At 40.2% G+C, this 16,902-nt stretch overlaps 2 protein-coding genes across 11 annotated transcripts in view; both read right to left on the bottom strand.

Annotated features, from left to right (window-relative positions):
* The window catches only part of LOC123866334 (proton channel OtopLc-like), a 77,694-nt gene that overhangs the window by 41,580 nt on the left and 19,212 nt on the right, over positions 1–16,902 (bottom strand). Inside the window, exon 1 of one of the 10 annotated variants that reach the window (XM_045907847.1) lies at positions 3,020–3,222. The exons of the other annotated variants lie outside the window; for them this stretch is intronic. Coding sequence (XP_045763803.1) covers positions 3,020–3,102 — 83 coding nt within the window. The 5' untranslated portion in view covers positions 3,103–3,222. Of the gene's footprint in view, positions 1–3,019; positions 3,223–16,902 lie in introns of those variants that run through there. 10 annotated transcript variants of the gene reach the window in all.
* LOC123866353 lies at positions 11,324–12,858 on the bottom strand. The gene is made up of 2 exons (XM_045907872.1): positions 11,731–12,858; positions 11,324–11,356 (listed from the first exon to the last, which is right to left on the bottom strand). The coding sequence occupies exons 1-2, from the start codon at positions 12,652–12,654 to the stop codon at positions 11,351–11,353; spliced, it is 930 nt and encodes a 309-aa protein (XP_045763828.1). The 5' UTR covers positions 12,655–12,858; the 3' UTR covers positions 11,324–11,350.

The raw sequence follows: 16,902 nt of genomic DNA, 5'->3' as shown, positions 1-16,902 counted from the left end.
ACAGTAGAATTCCTGAAAGCGGGTGGCAAACCAGTACTTAAGGTCTTTCAGCGATTTTCCAATCTTTTTCCAAGGGATTTTCAATCCCGTCATGGCGATAATGCCGTAATAAATAATAAGTAATGGTTTATTTGTTGCAATGTGGGCACAAAAGGTTAGTGAATCTTATATTCAAATTAATCTAGTTCATTGCATAACGAAATTACAAAGTTACAAACATTACTCAAGAAGATTCATAGACTCATTTCGCTGCTAAGCCATGTCTATAAGCTGTTGTTATCGTAAGTCATTATGAATCGTCACAATAATAAGTTCGATGACTTTCAGCATCCCTAACAAGCTTGATTCTGAAAAAGCTTAAGCACTATAGGTCACATTCATAAGCTGCGACATGTTATGCATAATATAACTGAAGGCTATTATAATAATCTGCCACTTTGCTAAGCGTTTGTAAACTATGAGAAAGTTTTTGATTTGGTGGAAACTGGGGCTGTATTAAGGTCGCTATTGAGATGCTGAAACAACTGCCTGTTCATACAAATGCTGAAATAGAATCCTGTACGAAAACACCATGTCAGTCGACATATAGGACCAGACTAGGCCAGTCCAATTGCAGTGACAGGGTGCACATAGAGACGTAATTCTCTGAAACTCTTTACCACTGCTTTGGAAGACGTCCTTATGTTTAAGCTTGGATTGGAATGAACTTGACATTAACATCAAAAGAAATTCACCTTCGATTTGTCGATGACATAGTCACTATGGCAGAAACTCTGGGAAACCTCATTAGGTTTCCCAGTTTCTACATTTACAGCTCAATGACCTTTGCAAAGTTTCACAACAGATGGGCCTGAAAATGAACATGAGTAAGACGAAAATTGTGTCTAATTCTTATGTCTCGGCCCACCCAGTAATCGTTGAGGGCTCTGCACTCGAAATTATAGAAAAGTGTGAGCCTGGAACAGGTACCTGGACCAGGTAGGTAAGTGCAATTTCAAGAAACAGGTCAGCCAACGAATCCGACTCGGCGGCAGTGTACGGAAACTAAATTAGTCTTCGAACAGTGCGTTTTACCAGTGATGACATATTATGGATCCGAGATAATATGGTCACATATTATAATGGAATTCATAAGAAAGTTCAGAGTCACTAAGCGGGCAATTAGAGAGCTATATTTGAAGTTTCTCTACGTGATCGAATCTGGAATGTGGATATCGGTAGGAAAATCAGAGTAACCGGCATAAATAGGTTGCGAAGCTGAAGTGTAAATGGCCGGGGCACATAATTCGAAGGACCCATAGACGTTGAGGTCCCAAGGTGCTGGAACCTCGCACTGTAAGGCGCAGCGTTGACAGACTCCCACTAGGTGCACAGACGACATCAAACGAGTCACAAGGAGCTACTGGATTCAGGTGGTGCAAGACCGTGGCATATAGAAGTCCCTACAAGAGACTTATGTCCAGTAGTGGACTTCCATTGGTTGGAAATGATGAATCGGACTACACATACTACATTTTTTTTTTAATTTTGTACGACGTACACTGTTGTATTTAACACATACGATGACACTCAACCCGTTTTTTCCAGCGTAATTTGTTGTAAGTATCTTATACAACATTTTACAAAGATGAAACACGCCGTAAAATGTTGTATGAACAAAATCTCAGAAATGTGAAGTATTTCTATGAATTATCTTTCAGAATATGTGAAAGTACTGTAAACTATAACTAAATACCGAATTTCACAAAAATATATTGAAAAATGGAGCTTTAATTTCAATTTATATCTTTAAAACGCTCTACTGAAAAGTTGTAGTTTTGGGGATACAACAACTTACGTGGGAGGTGTCGATATGTATATGTAGTTAAATAGTTGTATCTATAAACTACCTCTACAACTCGGTGGCTATCATTCAGTGTTAGTCACTGAGTTTGCGAATCAGTAGTCTGATTCGATACACAGACAATCTTCGTTTAAGTAGCATTGCTATCACCTCTCATAATGGTCACGCAAATACATTAGCTTCGCTCGTCATTATTGCTACATTACATACTACGTCTACGTTTCAGTATATCCCTACCCTACCCTACGTAAATCGACACAGATAGGTACCGCTCTTGAGTCTTGACCAAAGTGACAAAAGTAACAAATCGCTACATCACTCGCTGTTTACCGCACGTCAACTGGACAAACGTTTCGGTCACGTTTTCATTAGCAGGCTCGCGTGAGATATCCACATTCTATTGCATTTTAAACTTAATCGGCCTCCACCCTTGTCAACAGGCGTTCCACGGGGCAACCGGTCAACGACCCCGGTTATTTAGGACGACCCGGTGTTTATAACATTGTAACAAATACGTCAGGAAGTAGGGCGAGGGGTATACGCAGCGTCATTGGTTTCGTATCCCACCTTCACACCTTGTCAGTTTCTTAAACTAAATTATTCATCAAGGGGACTTTAGATACGTCTCTTTATTCACCACCCTAAGAAACTTGTTAGTTCATTTTATTAACCACGCACTACTTACAATGAAAACAAGACGTAAGGTTGTAAATTATCACTTAAATAAGTCGATTATTATTTAATAGGTAGGTTATAGCAAAATTACATTACACTAATTTAATATAACGAGCTAGGGCTCGTAAAATGCTGGAAATGACTGTGAAAAAAGCTCGCACACACACAGACAAACGCGATTGCAACTTGCTAGGTACCTACCGTGATTTAGGTTTTAAATGATTCCGTGGGAGCTCTTTGATTTTTCGGGATAAAAGTAGCCTAGAATGGTCTCCGGAAAGCAAGCTATCTTTACACGAAATTAAAAAATTAAAAAAATCCGGAGAAATCTTTCATTTTCTGGAATGAAAGTAGCCTATATCCGCCCCGGGGATGCATATTTTCTTTTCATGTACCTACCTATAACCTACTTCGACAAATTCGGTAGAACAGATGGGCCAGATGGACAGAGACACACTGTTATAATATTAGTATGGATATGGATTTAGAGATGAATCCTACCTTTGTTTGGAAATGGTATCATCCAGTGATATCCGAGTATCGTCCGTATCCGGACCGTTTGCTGAAGACTCTATGATCTTCATCGTTGCTTGCAAATCACTTCACAAACATCCTTTTGTTATTGAGAGTGTCAAATCATTTCGCCTTTGAATAAAACCGCGCAGGCCGCCGCGGACGCGCTCTCGACACTGTATCAGACAAGAGCTACAGGGGATCTAATTCGATGATACCCGACTCGATTGCAGCAATTTTGTTCTGCCATTATTGCAAGCACGAGGGCGGGACAGGACATAAGCTCTCAAGCGAAATTGCACAAATAGGTTATTAATGGCACCAAATGCGAATAGACTGCGGGACGTGAGAACTTTGGCAATATTGTCCTCTTTGTATCACTCAACTTCCCTTTTAAGGGTAATAAGTTCCCCTATTGTTGCCTAAAATGCCTACCTATGTGCCGCTGCAAACAGATATCTTTCTTTATAACATAGTTATCATAAAGTTTGAGCATTAAATATCACTTGCTTTAACGGTGAAGGAAAACATCGTGAGGAGACCTGCATGCCTGAGATTTCTCCATGTTCTCAATGGTGTGTGAAGTCTGCCAATCCGCAATGGGCCAGCGTGGCAGACTATGGCCTAAACCTTTTCTCTCTGAGAAGAGACCCGTGCTCAGTAGTGGGCCGGCAATGGGTTGATCATGTTTTTTTTTAAATGTATGTTTTGCTGGGTTGATCATGATTGCAACGTTGAACACTTATTCAGTGTAACGTTTTGCCGAACTGCTACGGTTGCACGTTGTATCTCACCAAGTCTTTGAAGAGCACTTTGCGCAAGAGCTGTAATTGAGGTACATAGCCCGTAGGGGTCGGATGGATACGGATGCGGATATTGTCGATTTTGCGGCAGACAGTGTGTGACCATGATCCTGAACAAAAAATAAATGTTGAAAAAAAAATACTATACTTAGTCTGATTTTTTATTCGATGGAATTCTGATAGATGTCATTTTAGACATTGGGTGGGTTATTTATATGAAAAATCACTACCGGTTTTACCCCAAATTAGCCTAAATCCCTGTCATCATAAAAAGCCATAAGCCGTACCTAATATTAGGGGTTTCTTTAAAAGTGGCAATTTTGGTTGGGCCTGGGGATATTTTTCTCCCACATTAATTGTTTCGATATTGATCCATACTTAATATTATAAATGCGAAAGTGTGTATATCTGTTTGTCTGCTACCTTATCACGGCCCAACCGTACAGGGTTAGCTTATATCCCGGAGACGGACATAGGCTACTTTTTATCTAAACCTCAATCCACGCGGGTTTTTAAATAAACCTAAATCCACGCGGACGGAGTCGCGGACATCATCTAGTAATCTATAAATTTATAAAAAGGTGAGATATTGTTGGACTGCGCAATGCATGGCTACCGGCTACGGGAGATTAGTGTCAATCTGAATTTATGGTCACAGCACTCGTCGCTCACGTGGCCAGCAGAGATTTTTATCAGTTGACTAGTATCAATTTACTCTACTATTTTGCAATTGTCGTCTTAAAATATTCCAACGTTATTGCGAAATTTAAATAACTAGAGGATGCCCGGGACTTCGTCCGTGTGGATTTAGGTTTTTAAAGATCCCGTGAGAACTGTTTGATTTTCCGGGATAAAAAATTGCCTATGTCAATTAAAGGGACACAAGCTACCTCGGTACCAAATCTCATACAAATTGGTAAAGTGAATGAGTCTTTAGGAATTCCGTGGAAACTCTTTGATTTTCCGGGATAAAAGTAGCCTATGTCCTATGTCCGTCCCCGGAATATAAGGAAACCCTGTACCGAATTTCGTCAGAATCGGCTAAACTGTTGGGCCGTGAAAAGGTAGCAGATAGACAGACAGATAGACAGACAGACAGACAGCCACACTTTCGCATTTATAATATTAGTATGGATAAATATAATATGAAGAAACTTCTCACAGATAATTTCCTTATAATCCGGAAGAAAATCGCATGAGTTCCCGAAGGGAATCGCGTGATTAGAATAAGCTATTCTAGACTAAACCAATAAGTCAGCAACATAGTAGCAACCATGAAGTGCGAGCAGAAACATATAAAAGGGGTTTAGACTAAGTAGCTGACCAAGAGCAGACGCGCTGTCTCGTTTGAAGTACACTCTAGTGCTAAGTAACACATGGCTTCACAGAAAGCTAATGTCAACCATAATCTCATGACACATACGATATTTTCCTATGGTAACTGTTAAGTTGTACACATAGCGTGAATTTCCATAGCTCTGCACACATAAATTGTACCATTTAGTAGAGGCTGAAATAGACGGATATATTCGTTGTGGAGCTGCGGCGATTTGCATAATATGCTATTCAGGAACTTCCTCTGGAGTGGGATTGGGATTGATTAATACGGGCGATTGTCGAAATCGTATAATTGAATCTATTAATTATGATAGTCTAATTGGTAGAGACGTTTACTTGGCAACTTGGCTGGATTACTCTCCATATACTTGTACCTACTCGGATGTTCTAAAAGCGTTTCATTTTTATTTAAGTTCATTATACTTTTAAAGCCTAGTCAAATGCGTGCAGAGCAGCATTTATTTTTTCAGTGTCGTTTAAAGATTTTCTATAATAATGATAGCGTTATTCCAGTGAACGTAAAAGGTAGAACGAACAGCTGGTGTATGACACATGTTTTATTCTTTTTCTGGCATTATATAAAAATTTAAAAGAAGAAGATTGTTTTTTTCTTCGTACACAATGCTTGAATTTATCCATAAACATTCGTTTATTAAAATTAGTGTTTACTAGAAATAGTGATTCTCAGATCTCTAGGATCTAATTTTCACAGTCTAACTAATTAAAGAAACTCGATTTTTTCACCCCTAATGCTACGACGGCGGGCTAAACTAAGGCGGGCGCGACAGTTTATTACAAAAACAAATGTTTTTCCTCTGTCTGCTTGCTAAGTTCGTTATTTTTGCTAGACAACATAACTTCTCGAATCTAACAAAAACAAAAACACCATTTTCTGTGCTTAGTTTATTGCTCAGAGCTATATTTCTCCCTTAAATAACTTCCTACATTTTTCCTTAGCCGTTTCTGCATACCTACTTACATATTAGGTACCTATTACTATAATGTATGAGTAAGAACGTGTACTGTGAACGTTTTATTATTGCAATCCAACTATATAACGTTAGAATAAGTGAGGTAAATTTTTATACCTTATTAAAAGTCAAAACGTCTCTATCAAACAAAAATAATTGAAAAATTAATGAAAATTCTTCCCTACACAATACGCATAAATGCGAAAGTTTGTTAGTTTTTTGGCTTATCCTTCAATCACGTCATAAAAGAGCAAAGGATGGATGTGATTTTTTCTATTCTGATAAATCAGAGTTTCCACGGTATTTTTATAAACCTAAATGTTGCGGCCATCATATAGTAATTTATACATTGACAAAATGCACTGTGGTCTGTGGGTAGGTACATATTGAATTAAGACAAAATGGGAGATATTTATCTTCCCCTTTACTTTAATTGACGGCACATGTGTGCGTATTAGTTTAGTGGTCGTGTGAAAGTAGGGAATAGTGATTTGTTGGGAGATAAGTTTAATGGAGCGTGATGTTACTAAGCCGCTATAATTAGATGCCTTTAACTATAGCTGAGAGAAAATATTGAGCACCATACTATGAATTCTACAATCTAAAGAGTTCTTTAGTATCATGTCTTAAGGAAACCAAGCGAATCGTAGGCATGTACATACTCAATGTACTACCAACTTTCCCTTTCTCTTATACAATTTTCCAATAAAAATAAGATAAAATGAAGTCTATTTTCACCTTATAAGAAAAAGGTCCTCACTTTGATTGGATTGACGCCACTTGCCCCACTTGAATTGACTTAGTCCTGACTTTTTATATTGGAGATCTCGAGGCTTTCAGGCCGAACCATGGAGCTTAGCTTATACAATACTATATACTTAGATGTACATATTATTCATGTTTGTAGAACATTCCTTTTAACCAGCTATAGTCCAACCAAAACTTCTTAAATAGATACACTTTCACCATCATTTTACACACGTCTTAATGCACGGTTTTTCAGACGGACACGACAATTCATAGCTCGGCTTTTATAACACTTGTATCCAATACTAATAGGTACATCGCGACGTGCGGTCAACTTTAGCTGAGCCTCAAGCTTGGTCAGGTCTCCACTAAAGACAGCTTTTTTCTACTTTCAAGGAGGCACATTCCGAACCATGTTAGATTCTTTTGTTGATCCATTTTGGATTAGCAAAAGACCAAACATGGATCTTGTAAAAGTTATTTTCAGTCTATTTCTACTAGACTGAAAATAACTTAGCAGTCGCAAATCGAGGAACTTCTTTGCGGCTACCTTTAGTTATGAATTACGAAGGTTCAGGCTTTTGAGACTCCAAACTTATTATTTTTGAACAATAATTACAAAACCTTTTCACGTAAGCATAAAGTCATTCCATTAAAATAAGACGGTTACGTCGTTAAGTCGTCTAGCTCACGCCCATTGTGTCTAGAGTGCTCTAGAGATGTCTACGACTCACGACGCGTACGATGTAGCTTATTGGAGAAGCCTGTACACCATGCAATATGCTTTTTTCTCACAAACCTATTGTAAGTTACATAAAAAAAAAAGAATAACATAGGCGAATTTAATACCTAACGTGTTCTCTTCCAGTTAACCTTTGGTAATCGGTACAGAGTGATAAAACAGTGCGTAGATAGAGTGAATGAACTAAAAGAAAAAAAACATACAGTAGGTACTAAAGAGAAATGTAACAATATATAAATAATTAAAAACTTAGTGTTGCTTTGTCCTTTGATCACACGCGCAACGGAGCAACAGATTTTTACCCGGAGAGTGACATAAGCCACTTTTTATCCCTGAAATCAAAGAGAACCCAGGGAAATTTTAAAAATCTATAGCTACACGGACGAAGTAGTTTCTAGTACTTATTTATATAGGTAAGTATAAAGAAGCAGGTCAATTGGCTTATCACTGCACGTTTAATTTGTAGGTTAGCTCAATTTCCTACAAATAACTGCGTTACGGTATCCATAACATCTCTATCGTATACCACTGACATTCAGAGCTTACAAATCTCATCCCGATTGTACCTACAGCAAAGTTAGTTAGTTCTTATTGTTGAAATTAAACACTAATGAAAGGTATTAGCATTAAAACGGCGGTTCCGTGACTAACTGTTATATTTCCATGACAGATGTAGGTACTTTGGAACAATCGTTTGTTACGCACTGTAAGTGCTGTGGGTAAGCGTACATAAACACTACACACCTCTACCCTAATCCTTTATATAAAACAATAGTTACAAATCTAAAATTGAAAACTTAAAAGCTAAACTAATAGTGAAAACTTATAAGCTAACTGATACAGTATGTTTATAATAATTACACACCTCTTTAACTAATAAAACGATCTTAAGTATCTACTAACTATACGAAAGTATTCCTAAAGTATTCCTACTTAACTAGTATTTAACAATGGCTTATTCTTTAAACGACATTGTCGTATAGGACGAGACCGAGAAGGTTCAATTGGTGGTGGGACTGTTACCGCAAGTCTTGGACCTTCGCTGTCGTTTTCTGAAACTGGCTGGGCTTCGCCAGTGACAGCCAAGGAACCTCGTCTCGAGAGTGCAGACGTGTCGGCCACCGCCTCCTCCACACCTGGGACGGGGACGGCGCCCTCCGCCTCGTCCACGGTATGCGATGGCTCCGAAGAACTCCGTATTTGGCTGCTCACCCTACGTCTTAACTGGTCAATATGTCTATGAGATTCTTTGCCGATATCGTCTACCACTCGATAATCAGTTGTGCCTAGCTTTAGCGATACTCTTCCTGGAACCCATTTTTGCTGGCCCGCATATTGTCGCAACCATACTTCCTCGCCCGGTTCTAAAGTGCGTTCCACACCACCCCGCGACTCTTTTTGTTTCTCCTGCCTTTCCCTCACTCTATTTTCCTTATCTGGCCTAATTATATCTAACTTAGTTCTTAACCTTCGACCTAACATTAACGATGCGGGACTAACTCCCGTGGTACAATGTTCTGTATTCCTGTAGTGTAAAAGGAAAGTGTTTACAAAGGACATCACATTCATATTTTGCCCGACCGCTTTTTTAATAGCCTTTTTGATAGTTCGTACTGCATTTTCGGCGGCACCGTTGGATGCCGGGTGGTACGGAGCGGAAAATATATGTTCTATTCCATGGTTTTTTAGGAAATCCGCCACTTCTTTGGACTGATAAGGCGGTCCATTATCGGACACCAGCTGCCTAACCAGCCCAAATCTCCCAAATAATTCTTTCAATTTATCGATAGTATGGCACGCTGCTGTACTAGGAACTGGAAATACCTCAATCCATTTAGTGTGGGCATCGACCACTATTAAATAAAGTTTATGGAATAGAGGTCCTAAAAAATCGATATGGATGCGTGTCCATGGTTTGCCGGGCCATGGCCACGACGCTACGGCGTGGTGCGGCGGCGCGTCCGCCTCGCGCGCGCACACGCCGCACGCGCGGCACGCCGCCTCCACCGCCTCGTCCACGCCGGGCCACCACACGTAGCTGCGGGCCATCGCCTTCGTTTTTACGATGCCCATGTGCGCTTCGTGCAGTTCCGCTAACACCCTAGACCGACAACCCTCCGGAATGACTACGCGGTACCCCCACATAACACACCCTAATTCCTCATACAGTTCCTTTTTCCGGTTATAATAAGGCTGCATCTCTCTTATTTCACTCTCCCCAGGCCAACCGTCCCTAATATAACACAAGACTCTGCTTAACAACGGGTCACGCATCGTCTGATTTTTAATCATATTATAATCGAGTAACAATGCATCTTGTGCGAAATGTAAATAAGACTGTTCCGGAACGTCACAAGACTCCTCATTCACCGCTGGCGCGACCAATCGAGAAAGGCCGTCGGCTCCGTTATCTCTCGTATTCACATATTCAATATCGTACGTATATGCAGATAATATTATCGCCCAACGTTGCAAACGGCTCGCTGCCATCGCCGGTACACCATATTTAGGCCCAAAAATGGACACCAATGGCTTATGGTCGGTGCGCAGAGTAAAACGTCTACCATAAAGGTATTGGTGTAATTTTTTTAAACAATAAACTATCGCTAACGCTTCTTTATCAATCTGTGAATAATGTTTTTCGCTGCAAGTTAACGCGCGCGAAACATACACGACCGCTCGCTCGCTACCGTCCGGCGCCGCCTGAGTCAGCACTCCGCCTATACCTACCGCGCTCGCGTCGCACGTCAACACCAACGGCTTATTTGTGTCATAATGAGCTAGCACCGGTGCACTCGTCAAAATATCTTTTATCTTTACGAATGCCCGTTCACATTCCGCGCTCCACTTCCAACCCACGCCCTTTTTTAACAATTCATATAAGGGTGCTAACACACTACTAACGTTCTTTACAAATTTAGCATAAAAATTTATCAACCCTAGGAACGAGCGTAGTTGGGGCACATCCCTGGGACGGGGAATCTTCAAAACCGCAGCCACCTTGTCTTCATCCACCTTTACTCCCTCGCTCGATATAATATAACCCAGGTACTTGACTTCTTTTAGCATAAAGTGGCATTTATTTCTTTTAAGCTTCATGCCATTTAATTTCAATCTGTGTAATACTTCCTCTAATATTTTTAAATGTTGTTTTTGGTCACCCTTAGTTCCGATGATGATATCATCTAAAAATATTTCCACTCCCGGTATACCTTTCAGTAACGTCGACATAATGCGCTGAAATATCCCTGGACTCGACGCTAAACCGAAAACTAACCTATTATATTTAAACAGACCCCGATGGGTGTTGATAACGGTGAGTGCCTTCGAGTCATCTAATTCTATTTGATTGTATGCTTGCGACAAATCTATTTTAGAAAAAATCTGAGCCCCATTTAGATTGACCAGTAAATCGTCGATCTTCGGCAAAGGATATCTATCGACCAGTAAGACAGGGTTTAAAGTTACCTTGTAGTCAGCACAAATCCGGAGTCCTCCGTCCGCCTTACGCACCGGTACGAGCGGCGTCGCCCAGTCCGAAGTGTCGACGGGTTCGATGATGCCCTCGCGCAGCATGGCGTCCAGCTCCGCGTCCACGGGGCCGCGGAGCGCGTAGGGCAGGCGCCGCGCGCGACAGAACACGGGCGCGGCGCCGGCGCGCAGCCGCAGCGTGGCGCGCCCGCCTGTGAACCGCCCCAACCCCGCGCTGAACAACTCCTCATGTCTGTCGAGTAACGATTTTAAGCTATCAGAGGCAGGTTCTTCTAAATTACAATTAAAATTAGGCTCGACTCTCAATGACGGAATTTTTATATTCATTTCGGCCAACCAATGACGACCCAACAGAGATGTTGTGCCGCCGCCTATTACGTACAGTTCTAAATTCTTACTAGTGCCTCGATAGTTCACTGTCGGTTTTATCATCCCTAAGGGCTTAATCTTACTACCATCGTAAAACTTAAGTATTAATTGACATTTTTCTAATGGTCTCTTTGAAAATTTTTTAAAATAGGTAGCTTCACTAATACATGTCACCGCCGAACCTGTATCCACTTCCATGTCAATTTTAACACCATCAATACACATTGGTATGCTCACCGGTCTGTAACTGTTCAATGATAACTGATTCAGCTCCTCTTCCAGCTCCGACGGGCTATTTTCTTCCGACTCCGCGGTTTGCGAAGCGGCTACATGGTTAACCCCGCGTCGCCCTCGCCCTCGTACTGTACTTTGACCTCTCCGCTGGGGACATACGCGTCTCAGGTGCCCGAGGCCAGAACACCGGCTGCAGACGAAATGACGAAATCGGCACCCTTCCTTCCTGTGGTCTCTGGATCCACAGGCGTCGCAACGCCCTGGCTCCCGCCCCGGGCCTGGCTGCGATGATCCGCGCGCCCGGCCGCGGCCCCCCGCTGAACTCAGCGCATGCACCGCACCCGCACCCGTGCCGCTGGTGCTGGGCGCCTCGGCGGCCGCCGCCGCCGCCGCTCCGCCTGCCGGATCCATCGCCGCCGCGTCCCGCTCCGCCGCCTCCCACGCCGTCGCTAACCTCACTGCTCCCGCGTAGCTTAAATTATCTTTGGCGAACAGTCGTTGACGTGTCATGTCGCATTTTAACCCGCAAACCAATTGGTCGCGAAGATTCTCTTCTAGGTTTCCACCAAAGTCACAGTATTTTGCTAGTTTTTTGAGTTCCGAGACATACTGTGATACATTTTCGTTGGCTCCTTGTCTTCGTTGTCTAAACCGGTAGCGTTCCGCCATTACGGACGGTTTAGGTTGCAGATGATTACGTAACAATGACACTGCATTATCATATGTTAATTCTGCCGGTTTCTTGGGACTCGCCAAACTGCTCAATAATTCGTACGTCTCGTCACCTATTCCTGCTATCAGCATGGGTAACCACAAATCTTTGTCAATCGCGTTCACTTTGAAATACATTTCTAACCTCTCCACATATAGGGTCCAATTGCCCGATTTTAAATTGTATTCGCTTATTTTCCCGAACGCCCGCGACATTATTCATTTATTATTTACACTTGTTTTACACTAGATACTGTAAATATCCAAAAAAATACGAATTTAAATCCTCGTCGCCAGTGAAAGGTATTAGCATTAAAACGGCGGTTCCGTGACTAACTGTTATATTTCCATGACAGATGTAGGTACTTTGGAACAATCGTTTGTTACGCACTGTAAGTGCTGTGGGTAAGCGTACATAAACACTACAACTAAATATTACTAAAATTAGAATGTAGAAGAAGATGATTCTTAATATTTTAATTCCAACCCTAAGTTGGTGAAAAGATCATTCACATCAACCCTAATAATTTCAATCGCTTCTTAGCTTCGTATACACAGCCTATCTATGACTTGTCCCTACCTGACGCATTCATCGTTGTATCATATAATTGTGACGAACTTCAGTTAATCTAGCTTCTGCACCATAAAGAAGTTTTCATCCACCCTAGTAGGTATAATCGGGCGAGTGGATCGATTCTCTCCCTCACTGACATTAGGTGCCGGAAGTCAAGGCTCCCCATGAGCTGCATTGTTTTGATTCGGAAGCTCTTTCATGTCTATTCTTTGTTACTTTCAAACGACTCTTTAAATTCTTTATAATCAAAGTGGGGTAATTTCCACCGTAGCTTGAATCCCTTATTTTTTACCGGATACCGAATCATTATGAAAAGTTTGCACGGTATCGTTTGCTTTCTCTTGTTCGGTTTTATTGTCTGTACCAAAGAATCATGTTCTACAAGTACTAATTTAGTCATTTTGATTTCCAAACTTAGTTTTTACTGAGACTTGGCTTTTGTTTCAGATCCGTTAGAATTTTTTGAATCCTTTCTGAGTGGAGATCTACGTCATAGAGAGAACCTAAAAAACAGACATTAAAAAACGTTTGTTAAAAAAACTATTAAATATTTGACGTTGATAAAGTAGGTAAATAACATTAAGATAAAGATAGATATTGATTAATAATAATTAATTTTAGCCAAAAGTTTCTCCAAGTTGCCTAATAATGCGAATAAAGCAATGTAAACGTCAACGGTCTGAAATCACGAACTATTCAAACCGAAGACGGTCGCCGTGTGAAAATCTGAGCCTGTAGCCCTAACTATGGAGAATAAGCCGGATTAGGAGGTCGGACATATTGTGTGCGTTTACATCTTGTCAGTAAAGACGTTTACTTAACAAGATAACAAAATATACGTAACTAACGAAAACAAAACTTGTTAAAATGATTAACCACAGGTTGTTTTACAGTCTAATGTCACAGTAAATTATAACCACATCTTTTAAAAAAAGCTACGACATGTTTTATGATTTTCTAATAAATATGGAATAGAACCTAAAACATTTATATTCAACTAGCTGATACCCGCGACTTCATTCGCGTGGATGTAGGTTTTTTAAAATTCCCGTGGGAACTCTTTGATTTTCCGGGATAAAAAGTAGCCTATGTGCTAATCCAGGGTATAATCTATCTCCATTCTAAATTTCAGCCCAATCCGTCCAGTAGTTTTTGCGTGAAGGAGTAACAAACATACACACACACACACACACACACACACACACACACACACACACACACACACACACACACACACACACACACACACACACACACACACACACACACACACACACACACACACACACACACACACACACACACACACACACACACACACACACACACACACACACACACACACATACAAACTTTCTCCTTTATAATATTAGTGTGAAGAACTGCTAACTCCAATAATAATCATGATTAAGTAAAGAAAGTTAGACTCGCTAATCTAAGAGCTTTAACATCAAAAAAGCCGTATTAGTAACTTAGTAAGCTCAAGAGATGAAAATTACAAACTTTGCCACACAAAGACCCAACTTTTGGCCCAACTTTGGTTGAAGCACAATGGAAATAGTTTGAATTTCAGAATAACGATCGCAGTAGTTCTGATCATAGTCCTTGTAAAGTAATGAATTTTGAAGGTCTAGTAAGTTCTTAAACATACTTATTTAAAAAAACTGTCCGATAATGATCATAATAAACTTGGATCAAAACTGTGAGCCAAACGATTTCGTGCTGATGAAAATAAAGCACTTCTACTTTCTAAACACGAAAAACGGTTTCACCTAATTGGATTAATACACTTTCGTGCTCTGTATTGATCATAATAGCCTCTGGCATGCCTTCCGCGTTCTTTTATAATTAATTGATCCATTTTATCGTAAGTTTCTATCATTTTTTTAGTCCTCGAAAATTTTGATTTCTTCGTTACAAAAAATCTGAATGAGACCTTTGCTCAGTCTGTATTTCCCACGAACTTGCTTATAAGTTACCTAATTCTCAACAATTCTACCAGTATGTACACGGATTTATGTAAGATGTTATACCTACCATAATATCTTATATCGACAAATTGTTCAAGACTATCATTGATCACAACAGGAAAAGTAAACAACCAACAGTACCACAACTTTGAACCAAGTCATTAATAACTTGGTCCAAACTTTTAACAACCATGATAACTTTATTTACGCTGTCGAAACTAGGCCACAGCAATCAACACCCTCCTCAAGAATATATTTACCATTCATATTTTATTGCCCCAAGTCTTCAGAAAAGTTGACGTCTTCTTATACAATCTCTGTCAATCATTCATCATCACGTCATCGTTTCGAAATTATGCAAATCGTCACCCCCCAACACGTTTATCACGGGTCGAACGTGACTGGAACAAAAACTTACGGCCAAAATCTTGCAGTATCACGAAGCCGATGCATAAATAGATGACTTCCCCACTTTAAATACTGAACCTAGAATAACAATGTTTGATTTATGACGCGTGATAGGTTGTTGAGTAAAATACTACCCGTGAGGGTGTCAAGAATAGGGGAATGGTGTGGGGCTTCCTTTGATACGAAGATGTGCCGGTTGTGATTTTTAAATAAGGATATTATTATGAGCTGCAATTTCTGTTGTTTGTTTGAGGGGCTTTTTTAACTTACTCTCCATATATGTACTCATAGGTAAAGCACAAGTTTCTTTACTGACTTTAGTTACTGTCTGAGTCTCTCTCTCTCTCTGTTTGTCTCTGTCTCTGTTTGAGTTTAGTTACTGTCTGTAACTGTTTATTACTTCTGATGTTATTAATATTATCAAAAGGTTTTGTAAATTTGGATTTTGAGGGTAATCTCCTGAACTAAATGATCCGATTCTGAAAATTATTTCACTGATAGATATCTACACTATCTTTTGTAGATACTGCGCCCTTGACTATAAATTAAGCAAATTAAATCGCGGGGAAAAAGGCTAGTAATTCTATAGAAAAGGAAAAGTTGACTTAATTAAAATCAACATACAGCTCACACCCCTGGTTCTAGAAAGTTTGGATTTTACAAGTAGGTTAATTATTTAGATCTCCACTAATAAAAGATTTGCAGCAGTTCCAATAGGATGTCTAAATAAAGAACCTAAATCCACGCGGACGATGTTGCGGGAAAAAGCTAGTTCTTGGGTAATTGCTTTAATGTTGGCATAAACTGTCTATAAGGACCATATATCACGTATTGCACATTAAATATTCCATAGGTCGTTGCTACATGGAAGTATCGTTTAACCTGACGTAACAACATCTGTTACCGGGACTCCGTTACCCTTTGATATCAGCCGGAGCGCCCTTAACGTTCAAAGGAGCAATAGCATGTAGCATATTGTAATTTTATACCTTAAACGTTATTTAAAAAATAGTACCCGTTACGAGCACTTTTCTTAAGTGTTTTAGAATGTCGTAAAAGCTTATGTCGCATGTATCTCAATTAAAGTTCAATGCATTTACGAGTAGGTACTCTTTTGCATCTTCTTTGCACTTGGCCTAGCAGACGCAGCTAAAATAAATAGTGCTGTAGAAGTAGACAATGAGAAGATAAGGTAGCTATAAAAGTATGTAGGAAAATGACCATAAGACAGCGATGTGAGTTTAAAACTTTTAAAAAGACTTTTGCTAAGGTTCTAATTTCAGTGATAAAAGTGTGCGCAACACAAGTAGTCTAGTCTGAATACGTGGCGTATACTGACGGCTGCGCATTGTGCAAAAACAGATCTCAGTCGGGCTTGTGAATTAAATCCTTATTAGAGCCTATACGCACGGTCGATTAGTTGCCCGGCAACTCGGTCGACGGCGACCGTTAGAATCTGTTATTTGTATGGAATTTACCGAGTCTATACGCACGTAGTTGCGGCGACTCCGT

Source organism: Maniola jurtina, chromosome 6, assembly GCF_905333055.1.
Source record: "Maniola jurtina chromosome 6, ilManJurt1.1, whole genome shotgun sequence".
Lineage (NCBI taxonomy): Eukaryota > Metazoa > Arthropoda > Insecta > Lepidoptera > Nymphalidae > Maniola > Maniola jurtina.
This window is presented reverse-complemented; position numbering and strand designations above follow the sequence as displayed.